The sequence below is a fragment of the Pyrus communis genome, chromosome 5 (assembly GCF_963583255.1).
Source record: "Pyrus communis chromosome 5, drPyrComm1.1, whole genome shotgun sequence".
Lineage (NCBI taxonomy): Eukaryota > Viridiplantae > Streptophyta > Magnoliopsida > Rosales > Rosaceae > Pyrus > Pyrus communis.
In genome coordinates, this window is record NC_084807.1 from 7,121,815 (window position 1) to 7,141,694 (window position 19,880).

The window sequence follows — 19,880 nt, forward strand, 5'->3', positions numbered from 1 at the left end:
TCACAAAAGATGCGTGACATCAAGTTAGATAGATTCATGGACAGTTTCCACTTCAATAGTTTTTCATATTCTAGTCGATGTAACTATGTTTGAGTTTTCAACACATTACTTCTTAATGTCAGCTCTTGTATAAAATAGATTCCGGTCAAGCAGAAAAAAAGCCCTATGTTATTTCTAAGCTAGCACACCCCTTTCTCTTTCCAAGTCAAGTTTCACGCTTGTTAGTCATACCCCTACCTTTATTTATGGGATATTTGAAGAATCACATGTTTGGAAGTTAATCAAACCCCAACTCTCTCATTTCACACCCTTATTAACAGTGCTAGGGTTATTAATAAACCTTGCGCAAATGTCCTCTTCTTCGACAAACTATCACCTAGGGTAGTATAGAATCTTGATTGAACCTGAAGCAACACACCACGTTGTAGACTTTTATGAAATAGGATGCAGGTGGGTGGGCATTTCAATTTTTTTGTTCAGAAGCTGGCTATGTATTTCTAGCGTGCTCGAGGTCAATTGTGACCTGATTTCTATTGCCTTCCACCATTGCCGCCACCATCACCATAAACATCAGCCTAGCCACCATGGCAACCAACAATTCCTTTGTTCGAACCACCATCACTCCCACCACCCCAATATGTTAATTGCATCCACAACCTCTCACTATCAATGCTACCACCACCAACCTTCACCATTATCATCGGCGCCACTACCACTCTGCTACCATTACCACTCTCTCCATCACTCCCACCACCATTGTTGTTTCCCTTCCCACATTGCCACCACTCATACCCTACCATCATTGCACTGCCATTGTCATCACTACTACTACTATCACCATCACCACCATAGGCACCCCAACCATCGTGGCCACCAACACCATCCTTTATGCAACCACAATTTCATTGTCACCATCACCACCAGCTTCAAATTTATAATACAGTACATTATTATCAAAATCAAAATTACCATTAGACCTACTCTAACCTTTGAAGTAAAACTCAAATTTTAGATTCTAAACTTACTCCAACTCTTGGGGCAAATATGAGTTTTAACCAAAAACTCATTTATGGGGTAAATTTAGCCTAGGATTTCCCTAGGTTAGTGGGGCTGGATCACCATATATGTGTTTTTTTTTTTTTTTTTAGTTTTATATCTATAAATTCATTGAATCCAACAATTAAGATCTAATATAATAAAATCTAACGTTAAAAGAAAAGATCTATTAAATCCAACGGCTAAAGTAATTAAAAAAAATTATTCTATGTGTTTCATATTCTTTTATAGTGTTCCACGAGTTTCATAGTGTAGGTTTGGTGATTTTTTAATATTCATCAAAATTTAAATATTTTTAGGTTAAAATCTTCATAAACTAAATTAAGATAATCTACATAATTTAAAAAAAACAAAATTACTTTAAGAAAAAAAAATATTCTAAATTCATTCTTTAATAATATTGGGTTAAAAATTTAATACATAATGGTGAGAGGAGAAAAATTATTTTTAGGTTAAAAAATTTAAGTTTTAACCTAAGGGTTGAAGATGGTTTTAGTACTAGACACGTTTCTAATATTTTCTTTCTAAAAAATAATTTTTGAATTAAACTACCACACAAATTTTCTATTCATAAAATGCAAAATTCTTTTGTTGTTCTCGTTTTGTATAATAAAATTCAGCAAAAATCAATTTTCAAAAACTTTACGAATCGCTTGATACCATGCCAAGTGTCCCATGTTCCTCATCTTACATTGTCCAAGCAATTACTAATTCCCACGTGTCAAGTAACTCGCTCACACTAACAATCCCTGTCCAAGTATTTACACCCAAAGTACCTCCTTTTCTTTCGCATATATATGCCCACAAATCCCTCAGCCTTAACCCGCAAGGTCGCAATTCTATCTCCACCTTTCTTTAATTAGGGTTTTGTTTTGGTCTTCGTCTTCTCACTCTCTGTTTCTAGGGTTTTGTTCGATTCGCAATTACGCAATCTAGGGTTTTCGCTGCAATTATCTCTCTATAAATAGTATGCATTGAAATATTTCATCTTTCGGTTCGGATCCTATTAGAATTCTGATTCCTTCTATTCTGCAACTGTGATCGTGGAGTTAGGTTTTCTGAATCGTTCCCTGTTTAATTCTTGAAAAGGGGTCCTTTTTTTGGGTTTGATTTGGGGAATTTGTGGGGTTTTGGAGAATTTGATTGGGGAAACCATGCCTCCGAGGACGGTGAAGAGAGGTGGGGCGGCGGGAGCGAAGAGGACGACGAGAGTCACCAGGGGGACGCACAAGGCCCAGAACCAGGTCCAGCCTGAGGCTCCAGATGAGTTGGTGAAGGCCGAGGATGCGGTGCCGATGGTGGAATCTAAAGAGGATCTCAATGTTGAAGAGATTAAGGAGAAGCCAATTGCGGCGGACAAGCTGGTGGCTGTCGAGGAGAAGCCAGTTGTTGATGAAAAGGCATCCGTTATTGATCAGTCAGGGCCTTCAGAGATGGAAGTTGAAGCGAAAGCAGAGCAGAACGGATTAAAAAGTAAGTTTTGTTTTCCGAATTATGTAATTTTGCTGGGGCTTGATTGAATTAAGTAATTTGCTCTTGATTTTCCACAGCTCTATGTTTTTGCATGATTTTATATATGTTTTATATATGTTTTAAGGGACTGTGGTAATAATGCTTAATCTTTTGTGTATAATGTGGCTTTTGTTGTGGTAAAAGGGGTATATTTAATTTTCTGTTATGTGGGATGTTGTATAGAGCTTAGGGAAACAATAAAACCAACTAAGGGAAATAATTTAGAAAGATTCCGAAGAATAAATGTCTACACAGAATCCATTGAGGAATACGTTTTTGTAAATCTGGTAATGCTTGCTCTTCCATGCACTTTGGTGGCTTTTAATAGAAGTGGCCAGCTTTTTCTTTCAAGAGCAATTAGTTCTGGAGTGGAGCTTAGAAGTCGGTGTGAGCGTAGTGGATTGTTAACTTAGTTCTTGCTCGGTTATGTGTCAAAAAGTTGGTTAATATATGGATCAAGGATGACAGTATAAACAGTGTAAACATGGATCATACTCTTTCCTCTTTGTTTTTGGCTCAGACTGGTTTATGCGAAGAGCATAGAAGGGAAGTTTAAACCTTCTAAGTGGGATCATACTGTTGTGACTGAGTTTTGGATCAATTTTGTGTTTAGACATTGTTTCATATGGAAGCATTAAGTATAGAATGACACTTCAGGCATTGTAAAAGTAGATCATGCCTTTTTTTGGGGATCCGTTATGCATTAATATAATCATGGTATTCTTTGTACTTGTGTTTATCTGAGATGGACAAGGACCGTCTTAATTAAATTGTGAACTCTGCTTGATCATAATGTAGAACTTGAGTCTCATTTAACTTAAGGTATTGTCAACCTTAATTTATCGCAGAACAAGATAAGGTTAAGGAGTCTATAGATGATTATGAAAAAGATGAACAATTAGAGCTGGAGGATAATGAAGCTGAGTATGAACCTGAAGAAGATGGTGGGGTTGATTATGATGAGAAGGAAATGGAACAAGAGGATATCCAGGAGCTCGGGGATGAAGGAGATGAAGAACCTGAGGAGATTGTAGGTGAAGAAGAAGGTGATATGGCTGAGGAAGAGTTGGAAGATGGCCACGAAGAACTCGAGGGTGAAGAGTTTGAGGAGCATGCTAGCGAGGAGCATGAGCATGAGCATGCAGAGATGGTTGACGAGGAAGAGGAGCACCATGAAGTTGTAAAGGAGAGACGGAAGCGCAAGGAGTTTGAAGTATTTGTTGGTGGTCTAGACAAGGATGCAAGTGAGGCTGATCTTAGGAAAGCTTTTGCTGGTGTTGGTGAAGTTACTGAGGTCAGGCTGATGATGAACCCTCAGACTAAGAAGAACAAGGGATTTGCGTTCTTGCGTTTTGGAACTGTAGATCAAGCAAGGCGAGCAGTTGCAGAGCTTAAACATCCAGTGGTAATCTTTGATCCTTTTGTAGTTCGAGCGGAAACTGGTTTCTTCACATATTAAATTCTATTCTCTGAATGATTGCAATTCCAGATTAATGGAAAACAGTGTGGTGTTACTCCAAGTCAAGACAGTGATACTCTTTTTCTGGGTAACATATGCAAGACATGGACAAAGGATGCTGTAAGTATATTGGCTTACATCATTTCAAAATTCTCTTGACTTATCAGGAGATGATTAAAAATTTCTGACTTCTTTTGATGGATGTGGTTTCAGTTGAGAGAGAAGTTGAAACATTATGGAGTAGATAATGTTGAGGGTCTGACATTGGTCGAAGATACTAACTATGAGGGAATGAATCGAGGCTTTGCTTTTTTGGAATTTTCTTCTCGTTCAGATGCCATGGATGCTTTTAAGCGACTTCAAAAAAGAGATATTGTGTTTGGAGTTGATAGGCCTGCAAAAGTTTCTTTTGCAGATTCCTTCATTGATCCTGGTGATGAAATCATGGCACAGGTAACGTATATTTTCTGCTGTATTATAGGAACAATAGGATTCCTGGATGGGTTATCTTTCTCATGATATTTTCTTGTGTTTTGGTGAATGAACGTATACAAAGGTCCTTGTAACATCTATTTTTCCCATGAGTGTATGGAGTCCTGGATAAATTCCCTGTTGTGCTCATTTTTTATGTTACGGGAGATGATAGAGTTACAATATGCCCATTGATGTTCTCTTGTACAAGTAATTTTTCTAGTTTGTTGACAAATTAGCATAGCATCTATAACATAGTGAATTAGAATATTAGATTCTTTGGAGTTGTTTTTTTCAGGTAACATTATCTTAATTTTGTGTTACTTGTTTTCTAAAATCTTGTTAATGTTTTCTCCTCAATTGACTATGATAAAGTTAGTTATGTATGGGAAAGCAGTTGTGATTGTGTTTCTTTGATATAGTGTTTTATGCAATTTAGAGGAGTTTAGGTGATTGTTGGAGCTGCTGACCAAATATCTTGAGATGCAGGTCAAAACTGTGTTTGTTGATGGCCTACCTGCTTCATGGGATGAGGACCATGTCCAAGATCTTCTTAAGGAATATGGGAATGTTGAAAAGATTGAGCTTGCGCGGAACATGCCCTCTGCTAAGAGGAGAGATTTTGGTTTTGTCACATTCGATACTCATGAGGCTGCAGTTACTTGTGCTAAAAGCATTAACAATGCAGAGTTAGGTGAAGGAGACAACAAGGTGTGTTGGCTGATAACAGTGATTTCAATTTTAGACATTACTGATGAAAGTATTTTATGTATTGGCATTTGTTGGACATGAATTTATGAATAATCATCGTCACTTTTAGGCGAAAGTCAGGGCGAGGTTATCAAGACCGCTCCAGAGGGGTAAAGGAAAACATGTTGGACGCGGAGATTATCGTTCTTCTAGGGGGGTTGGACGAGTTGTTAGAGGTTCATGGGTTCACCCAGCACCACGCCCTCTCCCTCCTATGCGTAGTGGGTTAAGGGGAGTTGGAAGTCGAATCCCACCAGCCAGTGTAAAGAGGCCTGTTGCGCTAAGAGATAGACACCATGTGATGTCATCTTATCCACCAAGAGGCAGGCCTTTGCCTCCTCCATCTAGGTCCTATGACAGGAGGCCACCTGGTATGCAATATTTTAATTTACAACGGCTAATGGGTTGTGTGACAACTTTTATCTTGTGCATAATAATATTCCTATACTTTTTTTAACAGTTCCTGCATACCCAAAAAGTAGCTTCAGGAGGGAATATAGCAGGCATGAGGACCTTCCTCCTCCAAGGAGTAGAGCAGCCCCTGATTATGGATCAAGGGCTGTTCCAGAAAGACGCCAATCGTACAGAGATGACTACGCTCAGCGTGGTCCTGCCTACTCTGATCCACCAAGAAGTACATCTCGTACAACAGGAAGGAGAGCTTATGTTGATGAAGGTTACGGACAGCGGTATGAAAGGCATCCTCCCCCTCCTCCTCCAAGTTACCGTGAAGGTCGTGCTCGTGATTATGACACTATTTCTGGTTCAAAACGTGCCTACTCTGCACTGGTTAGTGTTAATGACGACATTTTCTATAGCTGGAAATGCAATTTACTTGGTTTTCTCTGGTAGGATATGAAATAGGGCTTAAATTCTTCTTCCATGTGTTCTAGGATGATGTTCCTCCCCGTTATGCTGATGCGGGCATCCGCCAATCTAGGGCACGGTTAGACTATGAGTATGAAAGTGGTTCATCTCAATATGGTGATGGCTATAGCGACAGGTTTGTTCCTTGAATTGTAACATTAACTTTTTATTATCTCGTGTGGATGCAGCAACTTACCTTTTGCTGTGTATGATAGACTTGGGAGATCTAGTATGGGATATGGAAGCAGCAGAACAAGTCAGGATTCTCATGGACTATACAGCAGTCGTCAGGGCATGGGCTATGGAGGAGGTGCGATTGTAATTTCCGGTTATCTGATAGATAGTATTTTTATTGTTGAAACCATAGAATTAAAGGTCTTTAGGTTTTTTAATTTCTTTTTCAGGTTCTTATGGTGGCAGTGATGTTGGTGGAATGTACTCATCCAGCTATGGTGGTGATTATATATCTCGTGGCAGTGATGTATGCACCTAATCTGATTTGGTTAAATGAAAATAATAGGTGTTCTATTTAGTTGTCTCATTTATCATTATATCTTGATTCTCTATTGTAGGTTGGAGGTAGCTCTTACTCATCAATGTACTCTGGCCGTGGTGCGGGTGGAAGCAGTTATATGGGTTCAGGTGGTTCTGGTTCATACTATTGAGGTAATTCTGATTGTTGTGTTTTTCATGTTTTGTTAAGTTTCAAGTGTGCGTAATTATGAGAGCGATGCGTGTGTCATTATTACTATTTTCCGGCGGGAGATTTATTCTCTTCCGAAGGCACGACATCTCTTCTTTGGCTCTAAGAGGTCATTGGTGAAAACAGAGCAATATATGGTTACAAGTGAATTTGTCTATGGAACAGATCTGACATGATGAAGAGGATGCCGTAGGATGTGGACTGTATGAAGCTTTTCCATTATGATGCCTAGAGTTATGGACACAGAATTTCCCTAAGAACCTATGTATGTGCCAAGGAGCTGCCCTCTTAGATTTCCAGAGATTGGATATTGTGCCAGGCTGTAGTTATTTTGCTGCAAGGAAACTCAAGATATTCGGAGATGCAAGTGTTTAGTTTATGACGTGTCTTCTACTTCATCTACTAGAAGAACTCCACCTGACGGAAAATTTGGAGTCCTGCTGCATCCTTTGTTCGTATGAATAGATAAGACTATAACAAGAGAAGAGGATTTTATTAATGTGATTATAAGGTATTTTGGATATTTTTAATGCTGAATCCTTTGGAAAGGTTTGAATAATAAAAGCCTTTTTGGCCGTTTTAGATCGCTTAATCTATTCAGTTCCATATCATTGAGTGGGTTATCACGGAACTGAAGGCTATAAGGAAAGATTCAGCTTGCTTGGAATTGTACGAGATTGTGGTCCAAGAAGGTTTACCTGGAATCTCATGCCTGGTGTGTACAGTTTTAGTTACCGCGTGATTTAAATTTGCATTTTTGACATATATATTGATATTTAAGGAAACATATTGGGAAATTACAAAGAAGAATGAGTAGGACTCTAGTTCATATTACCAGATATTCCTTCACTTCATTAGGAGCATTGGCGTACGAGTAAAATTATCTTACATTGCTTGCTAATATCTCGATTAAAGTATTATTCTTAAGTTCCTTGCAAACCTCTACCAAGAACTGTGCGAGTCACCTGAGAGCGAAAGTAGGACTGAAAAACACTGAAAGAACACTCTTGCTACTGTTATCTGGATTGCAGAAAGTCGGTATTTGTAAAGAAGGGATGCAGTTGGCAAGTATTCCACTTTGTAGAAGCACGTCTTAATGTGGAATATCCCATACTAAGTGTGGGTGGATCACTTTGGCACGTTCACGGAGTCTAAAAGTTGGTTTTATCTTTACGAGCAATTCTTGCAGATTAAAAGCTTCAGGAACTTGGAGGTAACTAGTACCTGAGTTGAGTCCTTGTCCTTGTATTGTTCATTAGGGCTTGTTATGGTCATGACAGCTTAAATCTTTTCAAATCCTTTTGATCAACTCATTTTGATTGCTTTAGTGTATCCAAGGACTAGTTGCTGGTTGGAAGTTGTTTCACTTGGAACGGTTTTACTTTTATATGCTTTTGATACATGCCAGTATATCCTATCGGTGTTCGGATGCAACTGAACGCTGGATTGGATTTGAATAGGTGCCATATGCTTTATGTTATTCGTGTTCAGTAATGGATAGTTATAATAGCATTGTTTTCACTAGTGAAATACGACAAGCTGATTGTGTGGAAAACCTTAATGGGCAATGTATTGTATCTGGTATAAAATTTGCAGGACTATCTCTCTCTCTCTCTCTCTCTCTCTTGATTGGGATTGTGATTGTTATAAAGGAAGAATGGTTGGATGTGTTTTTTTGTACAGGTAAAATAGGAATTTAATGAATGAAACTTAAATACTGCGCCTTCTGGTGTGAGTCATCCAGTAAAATGAGAAATTCATTGTCATTGTACAACTGAAGGACGTTAAACATACTAGTCGTATATAAACCACGATTTTTGCGCATCTTGTGTACGCTTATCTAGTTCTATTTCGAAATTTTGTAGTCAAATTTGTAATCGCTTCTGTTTTTGCATTGTCCTCTTGGAAACCTTAACAAACCTTCGATGGCTTAAGATTTGGTTGGGTTTTAGACGGGAAAAAGAACTGCTTTAAACAATTGAAATTATTGTTGACGGAGACTACAGAAAACAGGTTATATTTCTTGGATCTTTTGAAAAAAAAAAAAAAAAAGTATTTAAGTAATTTAGTTACATTTATGGATGGTTATGAGAATTATAAATTTATTTCAAATTGAATACGAAACAACTAATTTGATGGAAAAATAAAAACTGTGGGAGGTATCTAGGGACAAGTACAAATTCGATGAGCAAGTTTGCTAGGCCATTTGGTAAGGGAATTGGATACTCTCCTGAGCAAGAGATCAGGATCTTCCTGACCTACTAACATGGGTCTTTGAATTCTGATTCAACGGTTACAATTATTATAATTTTTAAAATGATCTTCTATTTGTAGTCGTTGGATCAAAATCTAACGATTTGTATTAGTGGGTCAGGAGGATCCAGATCTCCTCTCCTGATTCCATTTGGTAAGTGCAGTGTGTTTCTGTCCCCCGCGACTTCGAATCTGCTTCCACTGTATTTGAATATCTTAAAATATTGCTTAGTTGGAAAAAGGACACAGAATCTTGGTGAGAAGTTAGATTTGGATGGATAAAAATTCCAAGAGCAGAGGAGTGTATGTGGGAGGGCCCAACAACTGGAAGTTTGCCAAAAGTCATTGCAGCTTGAATAACATAGAGTTGAAGATGACGAGAATGGCTGGCATCTGGAAACCGGCCTCCATCAAAACGCCTTCTCATGCACCGCGCTTTGGCAACTCCTCAATCAATCAATCAATCAAACCCTTGATCTTCTTCCCTCCAATTTTGTACCAATTTTATTTTCTTTGAAATTATTTTATTCCATTCAATATTCTGCTAATTTTTCATTCATGAACAATTTCTGAATCGAACTTAAGATATCTCATTTGCAAGTGAAGAGGAATATCATTAGACCGTAATATTAAATGATTATTATCTTAGATGCAAAGCGTTCATCTTATATATGTATATATAGGGAGTACACCAGTTTGGTGAAGTTTTTATAATATTCTAATACGAGAAGAGGCAATTTGAGTATTATAAAGGAAAAATTATACATAAAGTATATTTTTAATACTTAATTTTGTATTAAGACAACACTTTTTAAACATTTCAAAGAGAAACAAAAGTTAATGCATGTGTAAAATGATATTATTGGTTTTATTTTTCTTTGAAGTGAGTTACAAAAATGGCCCTTATACAATAAATCAACCGTTGAGATTCAATTCTAGCAAAACAATTGCAAACGCCATCATGCCAACCAAAAAGCTCCACCGCTTCCCTCTGCCATCTTCCCCACCCATAAGTTCCATGGCCGCTTCTGCATCAACCCAAATGCTCTGTCCTCTTCCACCATCCATGCGGGTTCGTCGCCATCTGATAACCAGTCAGAAAACTGGTTGGTTTCTGACCTATTATCATTTTATTTCCTCTAAATAGTAAATTTATTAATTTCGTAAAGAAAATATTGTAAAATTACAGCCTAGTCATATGATGAAAACACTGTTGATCCCAGCTCGGTCAAAAATGGAAAATAATTTGTATAACACTTGGGCGGTGGGCAGGGCGCGTGAGGCACTGTATTGGCAAATGCATGTGTAAATTTGATATTTCTAACTTCTAAGTTAGGAAAATTATAAATGGAAAAGTTAGATGCAATTCAAAATCCACAAGGGTAGTCTGCAAATGGAAAGTTAATTTTAAATTGAGACAATACTTTTTAAACATTTTAATTTTTAAGGAGGGATAAAAGTTTAGACATGTAAAAGATGACATCATTAGTCTTTTTCTCTCTAGTGTCAGTTACAAAAGTACTATTTATAGTGGCAAAGTCTTTTCACAATTTCATCTCTTCATCTGTTACTCCTTTCTCTCTTAATATTAGGCTAAATGTGAAGTTGGAGCGGAGCTTGAAAGATTGGCAATTGACGAGAAGCCTCTCACATCCAGTTCAATTTTGTTCTGATTTCTCCATTCTTTCATTGATTTGATGTCTAGGTCGTGTTGCAGGTGCAAATTCCTAAATTTTTGTACTTTACTTTCTTCCTCACTTTATTGACAGCCATACAGAGCACAAACAAAAAACCAGAAGGAAGAAGCAAAAGACCCATATAGATGAGCAATCAAGAAACCCTTAAAGAAGTCCCAACGAAAAGGGCAAATATCGAAGTGAAGCATGGAAAACTTCTCGGCCAAATCCTTGACCTTGAAGTAGCAGACGTTGGTGCGGTTGAACTGATGCAAAAATGGTAGAAAACGGGTGGAATTGATTCTGCAAAAATGATTGAAGACGAGTAGAACTGATTCTGTAAAAATAATCGAGGATGGGCTGACTGATTCTGCAAAAATTGTCGAATACCAATTAAACTGATTCTGGAAAAATGGTTGAGGACGGGTTGAACTGATTTTGCAAAAATAGTCAAAGACTGATTGAACTGATTCTGCAAAAATGGTCGAGGACGGGTTGAACTGATTCTGCGGAAATTGTCGATGACTAATTGAACTGATTCTGCAAAAATGGTTAAAGATGGGTTGAATTGATACTACAAAAATAATCAAGGATGGGTTGAATTGATCTGCAAAAATGTTTGGGACGAGTGGAAATGATTCTGCAAAAATTGTCGAGGACGAGTTAAACTAATTATGTAGAAATAGTCGATGATGAATTGAGCTTATTACACATATTTATTTTGTTGGCGTTGTGAAGGCTAGGTTCTATTAACAGCCCTAAAGCCTTAAGGATATGATTGGTATTTTAAAACATTGTTTCTAAGTTTTTGGGTTGGACTTTAGTTATTTTTATATTTTTGTCTTTCTTTGACATATTTAAAAACTAGTGGAGTTTCTTGAAATATAGTGAAATTTTTTGTCTATATATATAAAGCTTCCTTTAAAAAAATAAAATTAAAAAAATCCTGTAAGATGTTTTTATTTTTTAATTTTTATCAAACGATAAATTTTGTTAGTAAGTTAATTATTTTTTAAAATATAATAATAAAGCATAATAATATTTTAAATAAATAAAATTAAAACAAAAAACAAAAAAGTAAAATAATATAAAAGAACCATATAATGAAGGGTTGATCTTCCCAATTCCCAACTACATAAAAGTTTTAGCTTATTTCAAAATATACCCCTAATGTTTGGAGTCAATTACAAAAACACTCCACTTTTCAATTTACTACTTATGATTCATAAAAAAAAAATAAAAAATAAAAAATAATACTTAAGGTTGTAACCACTTAAACTTACAAGCATATGCTTCAATACCGCCTAAAATGTCAATTTTCATTTTACCACTTGGATTCTCCTAACTGTTGGAATTTACCACCTACGTTACTTTTCATCCATTGTACCAGTAAAACATGTCATTTGCCCCTCACGTGGAGGGATATTTTCGTCAATTCACTTTCTATGGCTCGTTGAAATCAATTTGGACAAAGACAAAGGGCATTTTTTTGGTAGCAGTGTTGGAGTCAGGTCATGAAAAGAAAGGGAGAAGTTGATTTTGAGTTCGATTTTGGTAAGGGTTGTTAAAGAATTGAAGTTAAAGTTATGCAAAAGTCTAGTTGTTTATTTACAGTGATTTTACATCCATTGTACCAATAAAACATGTCATTCGCCCCTCACGTGGAGGGATATTTTCATCAATTCACTTCCTATGGCTCGCTGAAATCAATTTGGACAAAGACAAAAGACATTTTTTTGGTATCGGCGTTGGAGTCAGGTCATGAAAAGAAAGGGAGAAGTTGATTTTGTGTTTGATTTTGGCAAGGGTTGTTAAAGAATTGAAGTTAAAGTTATGCAAAAATCTAGTCGTTTATTTACAGTGATTTTTCATCAATTGTACCAATAAAACATGTCATTCGCCCCACAAGTGGAGGGATATTTTCGTCACTTCACTTCCTATGGCTCGCTGAAATCAATTTGAACAAAGACAAAAGACATTTTTTTGGTATCGGCGTTGGAATCATGTCATGAAAAGAAAGGGAGAAGTTGATTTTGGCAAGGGTTGTTAAAGAATTGAAGTTAAAATTATGCAAAAATCTAGTCGTTTATTTACAGTGATTTTCAAGATTTTTTTTTTTGTATTTAGCAAGTGCGTGTGTGGTGCACCTTAATTTATTTATATATTAACTTTCAAACTTTTATGGGGGAATTGCCATATTAGGGCTATAAAATCTCAAATTTTGGTGCCATATTAAATCATGCAATATTACTTTGGAACCAATTTGATTCTAGTCTATCCAATGAAGTTAATGGACGAAAATATCTTTACAAATGACATGTTTTAAAGGAAAACTAATGAAAATGACTTAAAAACTTTGAGTTTTAACTTTAAGGACAAAATAAAGGGTAAAGTGAATAGTACTAGGATTGGCTTTTTAGTATAAAAATATGATTTTTCGTTCAAATGAACAGTACCGGGAGTTTTTCGTTAAAGTTCTCATGTTTTAATGGCAATATATATATATATATAGTAGTGTTGGTGATGCATTCCAACAGCTAAGAGAGGCCATGTGGTAAAAAATAAAAATTGAAAGTTCAAGAGGTATTATCGCACATGCTTATAAGTTAAGTTGGTACTCCTACAAATAACCCTAAACTTTTCAATTTACTACTTGGTATTGAGAGACTTTTTCATGTATTGCATTGTAGATCCCGTGTTATAATATAAATGAAGAATAAATATATATTTTAGTGTAATTTCATTTGTATTATGATACGTAATATACACGTATGACTAATGTTTTGAATACATTGAAAAAAATCTTTCGTACGATATTATTACTGATTGGTTCAAATCTGTTCATGTGGAACAGAACAGACCAGAACAAAAATAAGAGAGGATATAAAGGTTCCATACGTAGATGTGTCATCGACCAAACGGTTTTACTCTACTTCCATCCGTCGTTTTCACTCCCCGTCTTGTTCGTGCTCTCAATGCCTTGCCAACATCATCAGATTTTCCAAAACCAACATCACGAACCCGACGAATTATCTCAAAAACAATTTCCGGGTCTTTCATTTCAGTCCAAAATCTCAGATGGGTCGTCGGCAGAGCGACTCAGAACTCGGCCGTCTCGCACTTCTGGCCCTTTTCCTGATGGGCGCAATATTCTGCTGCATGGTGTACCTGTTCCTCGCTGTGGCCTCAAAACCCAGCGGCATAACAACAGCTGATTCGGTTTCGGAATTCGGAGACGTTGGATGGAGGAGTGGAGAAGAAGATGGAGAATGCTGCAGAGGGATTGCGAATTTGGAGCTCTGGGGTGATGCTGTGAAATGGGGTTCTGAGTTTAAGGTGAATTCTTCTAAAGAGTGCTGCATGGCTTGTAAGGATATGTGTGGGGATCGAGATGGGCATTGTTTGTGTGACAGTTGGGTGTTTTGTGGGGATAGAGAGGCTTGTGGACTTAGATATGGTGAGGTATGGTTTCTCTCCGTTTCATCAAATCTGCTCTCTACTATTTATCATTTATTTTTGTGTAAATTCATTTTAATCGAGCGGTATTCTAATAATCTAAACTACAGAGGAGGGGAATTACACTAGAGCGTGTAGCCAACTTGTTTATGCCCATGTATGCGTAAATTCCCATGATGGTTTGGTTTATTTATTCTAAGGAAGCTTTGGGAGATAATGTAGATGCAAACTCGTAGCGTGGTTGTGTAGTTTTCATATAATGTACAAGAATTTATTGTACTCGTATAAGATAGGAGTTTCGGTGTGACGATTGTGAATAGTTAGCAAGTTTTGAGATTGTGTGTAGTCCATTTTCTGGTGCTTGCAACTTTTAGGGCTACTATTCAGTCTATTCTACCATAATCTTCTTATTTATTCTTAAAAATTCATGGCAATCCTGGCTCGAGACGGATTGTGTTAATGGAAGAGTGAGATGTGGATATCTATCAACATGAACAAGAGCATTATCGAAATTAGCATCTTGCACATCAATATGACTTTTGGTTGTTACATTCTTGAGAAATCCTTTCGTTGAATTAACTGGTTTGGGTTCTAAGTTGCCTATCTTCTTCATGCTTGCAGTGTTGGTTAAAGAAACAAAAGGATACCTTGGACCCTGATCGGAAAGACTCAGGTGATCTGATTGCATGGACTTCTGGACTTGTCTTTGGAAAAGGAGAGGTAAATATTTACTGTTTGTCATAATACCTTTCTTTGGTTGTAATTCTACTACTAATTATGTTGTCAAGTTTTGGTAAGTGTTTACTCATGCGCCCGAGGGTTCCATTGATGTGTTTCGTTGCTGATATATGAACATTTCTTCTTTGGGACAAAACGATTCACAGGCATTTTCAGATCAGAGTAACTAAGATTGTAGTTACTATGTTTAGTTTTACCAAAAGCAGTTTGGCTTATATTTATTTCATTTTTTTATTGGAGATTACTACACTTTGAATCAGTGAACATCTGTATTACAGTTTGATTTGTTCACATTAGCAGGGGTAGCCAACAAAACCGACCTAGTTTTATCTGAAACCTGGCTTCGAGAGTGGCTTCCGTTTGATGCTTTTAGCCAACTGTAATTATGTATGGGAGAAGGCTTAGTTGACTTGAGTTGGTTACCTGAGGTTGTTAAAATTAGAAGACATTTCTAGTATTTGTAGGAGGGGATGTAAGAAATTGGCATTTGCGGTTTTTTCTATGAGTTTCAAAGAGGAGTGCATAACGTGAAAGATCGATGTGTATTATAGTAGCAGCAGATTTTTTCGTATATTATATGAGCGGTTGTAAGGAAGTTAGACTAAAAGTTATTTCTGTTTTCTGTGTCTACTTGTCTGTTCACATAACATGGCTTGTATCTACCCTTCGATTTCCACAGGGTATTGTCGGCTTGGAAACAGAGTATGGGACTCTTCATATAAAGGTTAATTCTTCCTCCTCAGGAGTAGATGCATAATCTAGGATCTCGTAAAACCCTAAGCTAAATCTTATTCAGTTAAGTTATGCTGACACTGTAGTGATCGAAAGTTTAGACTGCATATTTGTTCACAATGTGCTGTTTAGCTTCATGAATTTGAAACTCTAGCGGCCATTGATGCTGCTCGTTATAAGCTTTAACATGATTATGAGCTGGCTCATTATAAGCTTTAACAAAATTACTATTTCTCGTGTGAAAATAAGGATTCGTACTAGTATCTGAATGTTGATAAAACGAAAACACTGTTTCATTTGAAAACAAAAATGTTAACTGATCGATACTTGCTAGGTTAAGGGGTATTCTTCATTGTTCTCCGTCAACCTCCTTCACAATCGACGGGATTTCTTTTCTTATAAGTTGTTATGTTCATGTAATCTTTTTAAACTAAACTGTATGATTACCGCATCTAAACTGTCATTCGGTCTTAAATTTATGCAGCTCCGTCCTGATTGTGCCCCTCATTCTGTTGCCTACATTCTTGAGCTGTTGCAAGTGCCCCATTATGCAGGCTGCCAATTTTATCGTGCAGAAAACCGGGGAAGCTTTTGGGACTCACAAGGAAACCATGTAAAAAATGTAAGTTTCGGACTCAGAAGTTGCAACTTTTCAGCTTTGTCTGAGTTTTGAGCTTTGCTTGTTATGAGTGCCCGTCATTCCAATCTTGTAGCATATATCCGCGTTATACATAGTTGCTCGTGTATATCTGCTTTTGGTATTTATTTCTCATTCAGAAGTTTCTCATGTAAGCTATATAGGCTCCGTTTGGCCCGCCTTTCGCGCTTATACAAGGAACGCTTGCAGCTCACGGGTTCGTATTTAAGGAGATTCCGGCAGAGGTGTCTCGCACCATCAGAAGAGGATCGGTTGCCTGGATTGGTTCCGGTCCAGAATTCTTCATCAGCCTAGCCAACCATTTTGAGTGGAAAAAAGCTTACACTGTTTTTGGTTCCGTTCTTCCTGAAGACATGGAAATCACCGAGAAACTTGCCCAGCTTCCGACCAAACAAGAGGTCTGGAGCAACATCAATGTCTCCGTCTTGGAGAGTCCTGTCGCTTTATGGTTCCGAAGAATCAAGCCGGAATCATGATGTTGCAAGGTTCGCCGGAATAATGACATTGCCAGGTTCGATGCGTACATGAACACGCATCATGCTCAGTGTGATGCTGCTTTTCTTGGGCTTTCTTCTTAAAACACATGTTGGCGAAGAAAATGCAAGTTTATAGTTGTTCGTCCCTGCTAGTTAGATTTGTTGCCTACTAAATTTGTAGATAAAGAGGGTTCCCAGAAATTGATTCTCTAATTTTGACCGTTATAATCCTCGCGCGAGCATGTTTGGTATCCTTCTTGAATTCATTTTTGTTTTCGAAACTAACGAGTTCTAAGTAAATTAGTTATGGCCAGAAAGCATGAAGATGTAGCGACGACGAGTATGCCAACTAGAAAAATAAAACGCTTACCACTAACCGGTATCATTCCAGGAATCATATTTATCGAGCAGTACGTTACACTACCAAGCAAAGCATAATGCAGACACATATCTAAGCTTTGTGTTTTACGATACCAAGCAAACTGCATCGCGTAATCGCTACTCGGTTTCTCCAATCATACCATGCTTGTGTTGCTAGATTTAGAATCTGCTAGACCGTCTGACAAGAGAACATTTTTCTCGAATATATAGTTTCCATTACACGAGACTACAAGCTAATGATTAGCTGCTAATCTACATAGTTTCCACTACGCGAGACTGCAGGCTACAAAGACTAAGCTACAATCTTCTACTAGTACCAAGCTAACGTGATCAAGTTCCACGCTCCCTCAACACTTTGAAAACAAAAGGAAATTGTAAAAAGTGGCTCGTAAACGAGAGTTAAACACGAAATTACAACTAATTAAACTCACATTACTTAGTCCCTCTATGATCCAAAAGCACCACCGGCTGCTATCTTCCAATGCAATCCCACCATCTATGCCTCGGGGGATGGCATTCTCTTGGCCTTCTTCTTCTTCTCCGAAACTGCCTTCGCAAAAGCCTCCACAATTCTTTGCTGAGAGTCCAAAATCATTTCCGTCCGCTTCATCTCCATCTCCATCCGCATTGCCTCGATCTCCCTTGCCATCTCCATCTTCATCTGCTCCATCCTCACAAACCCATCTCCCAAAAGCTTAATCGCCGACACCATCTCCGCCACGGGGTCTCTCTCCCCCCCATCCCTTTCTCTCTTCCCCAATCCGGGCCTCCCCGAATTCCCACCCTCTCTCATCACCTTAGCACTCCCATAAACCGACCCCGAATTCGACCCTGGATGCGAATTCATCCCGAATTTCTGATCCATCTTCGGATACACCTTGGTCCCAGGCTGAGCTATACTAACCCCAGTTGGAATCCTAATCCTGAACCCACTTCCGGCACCAGCACCGCCACCGCTTCCGCCACCAACCCCAACTCCATTCCTATACAACTTACTCATACTCTTCATATTCGACCCGTATCTCAGCTCCTCATAGAGCTCCTGATCCGGATCCTCCTCCTCTTCGTTCTCCTCGTTCTCTTCCTCTTCGCCGGGACTTTCGGAATTTTCCCTCTTCCCAGCTGCCGGCCCCTTCTCCATGGCGTCCATCCGCTTGAAGTGGACCCACGACGACGTGAATCTGGACAACGGCATCGACCTGGCTCGCTGGATCTCAGTCCGGTACCGCTTCCGGAGCTTTTCCATCTTGTGACGGCACTGAACGGCGGTCTTCGCGGGAGAAGCAGCCGGGCATCGTCGAGCGACGGCGTCGGCCACGTCCTGCCAGTGGGTGGCCTTGAGGTTTCCACGGCGGAGGGAGTACCACTTTTCGCGGTAGGAGTCAATGAGGGCAACGGTCTCGTCGTGGGACCAGCAGGGAGGAGGGAGGCGGCGGGAGGAAGGCGGGGTTGGGTTCGGCTGTGTTTGCTGGGATAGGGTCAGCGGTGGGGCCGGGAGAGCAAGCGGCACGGCCTGCGGTGGGTCCGATTGGAGAGGGAGGATGGAGTCGTCCTGCGGGGAAGACGGTGGAGAAGCCATGGATATTGTTTTGTTTAGGGTGGGATCTGGGGATGTAGGATAAGGGGGCGGCGCAGGATAGAAGGAGGGAGGAGGGGAAGGAGGAAAAAGGGAAGGGGGAGGAGGGAGGAGGAGAAAGTGGTGTTTGGAAGCATGCTTGTGGCTGTGGGTAGGGTGTTTAAGAGGGTGGGTGGAGGGGTGTGCGGCTGATTTCGAGATCTAAAGGTGGGCGTGTGAGATGAGCGGTGGATGAGGCCACCGCTTAGGTGTGGGGTGAGGTGGCTAACGTGCGCCAGGGGTGGTAGGGTGGTAGGGTGGGGGTTGGGTTAAGTTAACCTACGCGCACCACCCCAATAGAGAGAGAGAGAGGTGGGAGAAGGTGGGGGCAGGTCCACCTGAGTCTGACTTTGCCCATTATCTTGTCATTCTTCGATCATCGTCATCATTTGAAATTTGTAATTGGGAAAATAGTGGTGTTGGTGTGACGGTGGGCGGGTGGTGATTAGGTGGACATTTTTGTATAGTGGGCCTTTGGGTTGTGGTGGGTTTAGGGTTATGGCCCTTGTGGGTTTAGGGGCGGTGGGAGAGCGTGAGGGGGACGGACGTGGGGGGAACAAGAGCCGGTGCTGTGGTGGTACTAAATAGCAATAGGATTAGGGCGTGAAAGCTTGGTTCTAATGGGGCATGTGAGAGCATTTTGCGGGGACTTTGGTTGGTGCTTTCAACAAATTGGAGGGGGGAAGTTGTTATTGTTTTATATCACACGGATAACACGTGTGGAGCAAAAATAGGGGGGCAAGCTTGTGATTAAACATGAATAAAGTTCACATTGAAACTGAAAATACTACTGTTGCCCAAAAAAACGTGGAATTACCATCGACAACCCAACAATTGAATCACTTTTCAAAAAAACACCCCTCTTATTTTCAAAGACAATGGTCGATGGAGAAGGCTTCTACCCTGCATTTATTATTATTATTATTATTACTGTTATTTTTGTTGTTGTTGTTGCTATCGTTGTTTCATATAGAATTGAATTGAATTCTATATAACTAAAAATAGTTGTGCAAGAATTTTTATGAAGCAAGCAAGAAGAATTTCCAGAAAACTTGCAGAGAGAGTTCGTTGCTCTCT

The 19,880-nt window shown here is 38.9% G+C and overlaps 3 protein-coding genes across 3 annotated transcripts; 2 read left to right on the forward strand and 1 right to left on the reverse strand.

Annotated features, from left to right (window-relative positions):
• Nucleotides 1–1,886: 1,886 nt before the first annotated feature.
• Nucleotides 1,887–8,431, forward strand: LOC137733702 (uncharacterized). Its single transcript, XM_068472859.1, has 12 exons — nt 1,887–2,529; nt 3,417–3,973; nt 4,058–4,147; nt 4,241–4,480; nt 4,988–5,209; nt 5,319–5,619; nt 5,709–6,037; nt 6,142–6,251; nt 6,331–6,425; nt 6,520–6,596; nt 6,688–6,781; nt 6,984–8,431. Exons 1-11 carry the CDS (start codon nt 2,211–2,213, stop codon nt 6,778–6,780), a joined length of 2,433 nt encoding a protein of 810 aa, XP_068328960.1. The 5' UTR covers nt 1,887–2,210; the 3' UTR covers nt 6,781; nt 6,984–8,431.
• A 5,248-nt stretch (nt 8,432–13,679) lies between these two features.
• LOC137734167 (uncharacterized) lies at nt 13,680–17,036 on the forward strand. Its single transcript, XM_068473479.1, has 5 exons — nt 13,680–14,209; nt 14,825–14,923; nt 15,621–15,665; nt 16,158–16,295; nt 16,475–17,036. The coding sequence occupies exons 1-5, from the start codon at nt 13,826–13,828 to the stop codon at nt 16,805–16,807; spliced, it is 999 nt and encodes a 332-aa protein (XP_068329580.1). The 5' UTR covers nt 13,680–13,825; the 3' UTR covers nt 16,808–17,036.
• A 479-nt stretch (nt 17,037–17,515) lies between these two features.
• LOC137734166 (trihelix transcription factor ENAP2) lies at nt 17,516–19,439 on the reverse strand. Its single transcript, XM_068473478.1, has one exon. It carries the CDS (start codon nt 18,765–18,767, stop codon nt 17,685–17,687), a length of 1,083 nt encoding a protein of 360 aa, XP_068329579.1. The 5' UTR covers nt 18,768–19,439; the 3' UTR covers nt 17,516–17,684.
• Between the last annotated feature and the right edge of the window lie 441 nt (nt 19,440–19,880).